A 7,352-nucleotide genomic window follows, 5' to 3' on the forward strand; every position below is an offset into this window, starting at 1 on the left:
AGCTCAGCTGACATTTCCACGCATGCGCAGAAACAGGACTGGGAGGGGATACGGCGGTTGCTATAGCGACACTGGTTAATTAGAGAGAATTTCTGAGAGTTTTATCTTTTATTTCCATATATTATCTCAGAAATAACATTCTCATTATCTTTTTGTCATTTCAGACTCTCTAATGTAAATTTAATTTGACAAATCCAACCGTTATTTTATTTTAATTCTCATTTTTTATTTTATATATAGAGATTTTTTGGCTATATTTTAGGTTACAAAATTGTTTACCTTGACTTGAGAAAGGATTGGTGTAGTCAATTTATCACGTGTTTGCCCAAACTGCTTTATCAGAGCGTCTTGAGGCGTGGTAACTATGGAAACTGTTGACGTAGCTGAAGCAATGAGGCTGGACGCATGTTGCCATGGCAAAAGATGCTGGGACCGGTTGCCTGGGAGACGGCTGGAAAACAAATGTAGATCGTTTGATGGAGCAGAGTATAAAATATGCTAATGGGGTGCAATTTACTGGTAGTATATTCTGTTCATGTTTCCACATGGTTGTTATTACATCTTTTTTTTCTCATCTCACAGAAAGACTGTTACAAAACGCTTAGAACTACTCCCCCCCCTTTTTAATTCTCATTTTGTCCTTTTTACTTTCTTGATACATTTTATTCTCCAAAGACATTGCAGTAACGTGTATAATTAGAATTAAAAATGTGTTTGTTTTTTTTGTGTTCCAAATTACTTTGACCAGATTATGGCAAATCTATGAAACACACTCTAATGTTGCAAAATTAAAGACCATACAGATGATTAAAAAAAGGTAAAAACAGTGCAAAAATTAAAATTTGACAAACCATTTCTATTTTTATTTACATAGAGAATTACATAAAAAGAAAAAAATGCTGAGACAAAGCTGTAAGATCAAACTGGAGCTGTTCTTTGCAATTCAGCAATTGATTCTCTGATTATAATTATACCAGTTTTACAACAGCTAAAGAATGATTTAAAAAAAATCTAAAATCTGATGTTCTTTCAGCTCATAACCCCATCATTTGGAGTTTCCCCGACTAATGCTAAAGCAGAGCATCATCATGGTATTAGATCCAGCCCCACTACTGTTTTTTTTTCATGGCTTTTGGGGCAACATATAAGCCTACATTTTTTATATCAGATGCTTCTTGGTCTTCAATAAAAAAATATATATTTTTTTTTTATATAATTGCTATTTACAACACAATGTCATCTCAAGGCACTAAACAGGGAAAGTTAAATCAGATTGGTTAAAGTGTTCTATCAAAGGAAACCAAGCTGACTGCATCTACTATCCCTTTGCAGAATTAGCTTCTTCCTGGTTCCAAGGATTTGGTCTGATGTTGGAATAAATAGGGTTTAGTCAGACTCTACTTGATCTGCATCTGATGTACATCATTGGCGATTTGTACGAATCTTAGAAAAGTCATAACGGTCTGATCTTGTTTAAAGAAGGGCAACTCCAAGCTGTTAAACAGGAAGCAAGTTTCAGTTCCTGTAGTTGAAGTCATGTCCAAACTTCTCTTAGCGAGTCAGGCTAGCAGCCCCTTTTTGTAAGAGAGTCCAATTGAGCTTGGATCATCTCCCTCACTAGCTTTAATTTGAGAAGGCCCTGCACTTGAACGGTGAAAGATTTTTATACTACAACTGATGACCAATTTATTTTAACCTCACATTTTTTTTAGAGATCCTAGACAATGCCTAAAACATGTATTTCCCCCTAAATTGATACCACACAGCAAATACTTTATGGTTTCCATCTGTTAGATTTAGTAGTTATAAACTTGATTTAAAACATGGCAGGTTACAGTTTAATGTCTCCATCTGATCCATCTCTAAGGGAGAACTACTGATTGGAAAGAAAACGCAAGCTTCAGATATAAAATAAGTACTAGCGCTCACTGAACCACATATGAAAATACCATAGAAAACTTTTATTGAAATTGACTTTTGATGGAAAGATAACCCAGTTAAAGTAAAAAAGAAAGTAGAGTGACAACATGTTTGCAATCAAATTTCAGTGTTTTATTTTGTTTTTTTTCTCTTTTAAAATTTTATTAACAAAAATAGAAGCTTTGAGTCATCTCTGAAAAGCCAGCAAGCCCAAAAGAAACTGGATGAGAAAACTTAGACAGCTCAGGTTTTGGTTTCAGGAGGACTGTACAGTCGAGGATCTATTTACAGAACATCCAGCTGGATAATGTACAGACACAGAAAGGCTCCTAAAGGCATTCCATCGAATGAAATCAGACAGCAAGATGAAATAAATACAGCTGGAAACTTAAGATGGTATCTATGAATCAATTAATGTTAATTCACCGTTTGGCTGGTCTTCATGGCACAACAATCAATCTGAAATTTAGACTCTTTATAAAAGAAATTCTGAGACGTCGACCATTTTTTCTGCATAATTACAGCAAAAACAAAAAGGCTCCAATGGGAACTGATTTGCTGCACCAACATGCAGTAGTGAAATACTTCAGTAATGAGTTTTAATCAAGGGTGGAGCTCAAACTTCTCTCTCAGGCCTGAGTCAAGAAAGAACTGACCAACTACTGTAAAGAACTGTATGAAGGAAACTGAAAAGGGGGGAAATTAAAGGTTACTGGACACCAATTCAGAAATGAAGGCAAAGTTTTGAATTCAGACGTTCTATACCAGAGACTAAACAGTTGGCCATAAAGGAGGCTGGGTTATCAAAGCACAGTAGTTGACAGAGCAATTTAGGCCAATTTGCATCGCTCGTTTAACGGTTGGTTTTATTATAGCAAGTTTTAATTGTTCTCCTTGCAGGTAGGCAGAACAAATATTAAGTGACCACGAATATAATGCCTGCAAGAGCGACTCGGATCGATCCCTTGCTGGCCATCCAGACAGCTCTCATCATTCACAAGCTGATGTGCAAAAAAACAAAACCAAAACAAAAGGCAAAATGAAAAAACAAACAAAAGTCCACCTGCTCTATTCCCGCATGACCAATACAAAGTGATCAGTGTTTTTCCTCCTCTCCTTTTAGTCCCATTAGGTTCAGTGTTCTAGTAAAGTGATGGCTGACTCCGCCCCTCAGGAGCGTTTGAGCTGCGCCAGGCGCTGCAGCAGCTGGAGCTGCCGTGCCTTCAGCTGCTTCCTCTCCTGGGTCTTCTGCCTCTCGGCAGCGTGGAGCTGCTGCAGGTACTCTGTGGCCCGGGTCAGGATGGCCACCTTGGGGGTTTTGGGGCAGTCCGCCAACCCAGGGATCTCGTCCCGTAGCGATAGGAAGCGTGATCGCAGGTCGTTGCGTCGCTTACGCTCCAGGAAGTTGTGCGCCTTTCGCTTGTCCGTGTCCTCGCAGTCTGAGGACTGGGGGCTGGACAGGTGAGAGGGGGGCTTTGAGTACGAGCTTTGGTGGGAGGAGGAAGAAGAGGAGCCGGGTGGGGACGAAGGCGATGAGGACGAGGTAGGCGAGGATGCGTGGAGGTTAGGGGATTCGGATCTGAGTCCGACCGCTGTGGTCTGAGACTTTCTGCTGTCCGCGTTCAGAGGGGCGTGGCCAGGCCGGGGCTGGTGGTGGTAAGAGTTCTGGTAAGGCTGGGTCACAGGAGCAGGGGCCTCCTGGCGAACCTTTTTCCGGGCGGGCTCGGGAGCAGCTGGGAGCGTGTCCGGGGAGGGGGCGGCGTAGTTGTGCTGCTGCTGATGGATAGAGATGTGGAAACGCTTGGTTCCAGGGTCGTGGGGGTCTGCTCGCACCGTGATGGTGACCGGTTTGCGGGTGGTGACCAGTCGGCGCCGCTTCCGCTGCTGCTTGTGGTCCACCGTCACCACATCAATCTCCTCTTCATCCTCATCATTCTCATCTTCTTCATCTAAACAGCAAAACAAAGGAGATGGAATTAAATGAAAAAATGAGGTGTGAGAAACAGAAACCTGTGGATAAAAACATCCTAAATCCAATTCACTTCTGTATAAAATGAACTTTAAAAAGCCCCCAGGAACGCTGATCATGTCCCCCACACACTGTAGAGTCTCTGCTTTAGATCAGCACAAATTCCCTCGCTTCATTCATGTGTTGACTGTAGGGACGGGAGAGAAAGGGGGGGTTTAAGCTTGTTAAAACAAGCTGCCTAATGTTAAACTAGGCATGATATTGGAGACCTTTCCCACAATGCATTCGGGAATGGAAAGAAAACAATCTCTTAACTTGATTCTAATGAGTAAATCTAAATAAATATATATTAAATAGTAAAGTTTTTCTAAATAAACTAGTAAAGTTGATTCCTCTACAAGATTTCCAGTTGCTTATGGAGGTTCTAGCAAATCATCACTGAGATCCAATCCCCTAAAAAGTGATGAGACACACCTCCAGCTTCATCCTGGGGAATTCCACGGGGCGAGCCGACCTAAAAGGCTAATCCAGCTCTATTCAAAGCCCCGGCTGGCTCGGATCGCTCACACACACGCGCGCACACACACACACACAAACGGAAACAATTGTAGCTGCAGCCTGTTGAGCGTAGGAATGCAGCAACAAGCTCCCTTTGTGACATTCCACACACCGTTACGCAGCCCAGACCCCCTCTGATCACATGGCAGCCCACATACCACAGTCAGTCATATGTGTGCCAATAAGGGAATCTTCAGAAAAAGCAGAACTTGAATGAAGGAAATATTTTGACCAAAGGAAGCACAGGCTGGTTCATGCCGATCTTATTTTTTTTTTCGTAAGATAGTTTTAAAGGAATAAAAAAAATTGTCTTAATTTATATGGATATGCACCTATTGCTGCAAGCTGCCTGTCAGCAGGCTGAACGACTTATACACTTTTTTTCATTGAAAACGGGATACTAATGTTGGTAAATATCCAACTGTAAACAGAGATGGCAATTACTTTAATGAGAAAAAAAATATCCCTCCAATTGGTATATTATCCAATACAGAACTCTATATAGACTCATTATTTTTAAATCTGTATTTTTTTTTCCTCAGTTTTAGAAAATATGGGGGTTGAAAAAATATATTATGGTTTAGGAAATTTTATAAATAAAGGATTAACTTCTAATTAATTTCCCCCCCAAAAAACCTGCAGCATCTTCAAGATCAGACCTTAAAAGGAAGTGAGATATTGGTGCAATCTAGTATTTTTAAGTTTATCAATTAAATTAAAGTCTGACAGCATTATAATGTCTTTAACATTCAACTCTTCACGTCATTAGCAGCTTATCTTATGTCTGTTTAAATAGAGTGGTGCTTTTTGAGTCTCAATAGAAGTTTTGAGAAATGGTTCCTCTTTTTGTTGCATAAAGTTGAATGCAAACAGTGCTTTCAGGAGAAAATGGAGCCAAAACAGGAGTTGGGATGATATTGTTGGCATAAGTCAGGCTGGAGGAGCAGCTGTTCTGTTGGATTCCTGCCAAGCAGCAGATGTTTTAATGGGTGTGTCACTTCTGGCTCCAAGCATTGGGTTTTACGCACCAACGCAATGCAGTCAGGAGCCCTGGGCCCCCCACCAGCTGCTGTCCAATCAGCTTTTATTAAACATTTGATCTTTTTTTTCTACAAAGTGTTTAGTAATAATACTTGCGCTGACCTGAGGAGTCCGTGTGTGACTCTGAACCAGAGGACACCTGCCTCTTGCATCCTCCAGAAAGCGGGAAAGTCAGCACAGCAGCCGGGTCCACGCAGTCCGCAGCCGAACCGCTCCCGGTGTCAGAGAGCGGCCCCTGCGCCCTGCCAGGGGAGGAAACCCCGCCGAGCCGGGAGCGCTCCCCCACCACCTTCTCCAGCTGCTGTCCTGCAGAGAAGCAGCTCCACATGCAGTCCTGGATGATGATGGAGCTCAGGTTGCCGAAGGTGTCTCCGCCGGTGGCCAGCTTGCAGGGCAGCTCCTGCGGATGCTGGTGGTTCTGCTCGTCCTCCTGCCCCAGAAACTGGGACACCCACTCCAGTTTGTCCCCGAGAGAAGGACACAGCAGCCCGACCTTGCCCGACCCTTCCGCAGGGAGCCGGATGGGGGACATGGGCGGGGTCGGCACCAGCTCGAATTTCTTCCATATGTCCTCGCTGGGCGCTGTGGACTTGAAGAAGTCCTCGTCCGGGTCGTGGTCGTCGTAGAAGTAGTGCTGGTAGTGGTCCAGGTGGTCCATTTCCCAGCTCTCATAGCGAGGCGCGGCGGAGCTAATGCCCGGCATTGGAGGCAGACAGGCGGGGTGAGGAGAGGAGAGGAGGGGGCCAGTCACTCCGGGGTGCCTCAGTCTGTGGAAACACACACAGCTCATATTATATCATATACTGTTTATTTTTTTCACCATGTAAACATTTTTTTTTTATTAGAAATATTTAGTAAAAAAAAAAAAAAAATCAACCTCAACTTAAAAGACTTAGAAAATGTGTAATTTTGCGCAGTGATGTTTACTTTTTTCCATTTTTGTTCGTAGAAATATGGGTCAAAGTTAGAAAGTTCCAACCCACAGCTCCAAGTTTCTCTGCACTGCTTCAATTACATAACAGAGCAGGGAGGGGGGGTCAGTGGGTTCAGCGCAGAATAGACTGATTAGGTTAGATTGAACCAGATTAAGAGGCTGGCAGGTAAAGGTAGGAGTCCCACCTGTCTGCAGACTGCCATATGTAAAGTAGTTTATCTGGAGCCTCCTCGCTGATTATCAAGCAGCTGCGGCTGAGAAGCTCCCCATCAGTTAATTAGGCAGCAGGCGCGCATGGAGAGGTCCATGAAAGCCTCAGACTCCCCCTTCCAAACACACCGTCCATGCATGTGTGTATTAATAATAAAAATAAATAATAACTGCATGAAGAGTTTACCTGGGGTTGCTAAAGAATAACCTGTCGGCGTCTTCATAGATCCGCCGTGCGTAAAAATTAGAGTCCAAAAGCCGCAGCCCCAGTCCGACCTTCCTTTTGAATCCCAGCTCTGACGCCTCGTAGCGTTTAATTTCCTTGTAGTTTTTTTTTTTTTTTTCTACTGGTGGAAGACGAACCCCCTCAGTGAGGGTGGATCAGTCCGCTCGCTGCGCTCTGCCGCCGCTAAAGTGGCCGGACTGCGTTCTCCAGCAGCCTGCTGCGCTAATATGATCCACTGAGAGGAAGGCTGTGCATAAAGGCGGGCCGTAGTAAAACGAGCCCCGCCCACTGCTTAAAGGGGCAGCCCACTCTAAACGGGAGGTTACATGACGCTCCTTTCATAAGCTCTCACAGCTTTTGCAATCATTGTTTTTTTAGGTCACATTTGGAAGCTCTGAAGGAAAATGATGTAAATTCACACGAGCTGCTGCCTAAAGAAAGACAGGAACGAAATGTTAAGTAGTTTAAGCAAATAGAAAGTCCTAAAGTCCATC

At 43.2% G+C, this 7,352-nt stretch overlaps 1 protein-coding gene across 1 annotated transcript; it reads right to left on the reverse strand.

Moving 5' to 3' along the window:
- Positions 1 to 2,040: 2,040 nt before the first annotated feature.
- On the reverse strand, positions 2,041 to 7,054 carry mycl (v-myc avian myelocytomatosis viral oncogene lung carcinoma derived homolog). Its single transcript, XM_015387153.1, has 3 exons — positions 6,820 to 7,054; positions 5,591 to 6,255; positions 2,041 to 3,869 (listed from the first exon to the last, which is right to left on the reverse strand). Exons 2-3 carry the CDS (start codon positions 6,189 to 6,191, stop codon positions 3,091 to 3,093), a joined length of 1,380 nt encoding a protein of 459 aa, XP_015242639.1. The 5' UTR covers positions 6,192 to 6,255; positions 6,820 to 7,054; the 3' UTR covers positions 2,041 to 3,090.
- Positions 7,055 to 7,352: the final 298 nt, after the last annotated feature.

Source organism: Cyprinodon variegatus, unplaced genomic scaffold (genome assembly GCF_000732505.1).
Source record: "Cyprinodon variegatus isolate N-32 unplaced genomic scaffold, C_variegatus-1.0 Scaffold387, whole genome shotgun sequence".
NCBI classification, from domain to species: domain Eukaryota; kingdom Metazoa; phylum Chordata; class Actinopteri; order Cyprinodontiformes; family Cyprinodontidae; genus Cyprinodon; species Cyprinodon variegatus.

Excerpts from the sequence above, each read along its gene's own strand:
- mycl (XM_015387153.1), bottom strand. The coding sequence starts at position 6,191 with ATGCCGGGCATTAGCTCCGCCGCGCCTCGCTATGAGAGCTGGGAAATG. Across the intron at positions 3,870-5,590 it reads GTCACACACGGACTCCTCAG|ATGAAGAAGATGAGAATGAT; the intron begins GTCAGCGCAAGT and ends TTTGCTGTTTAG.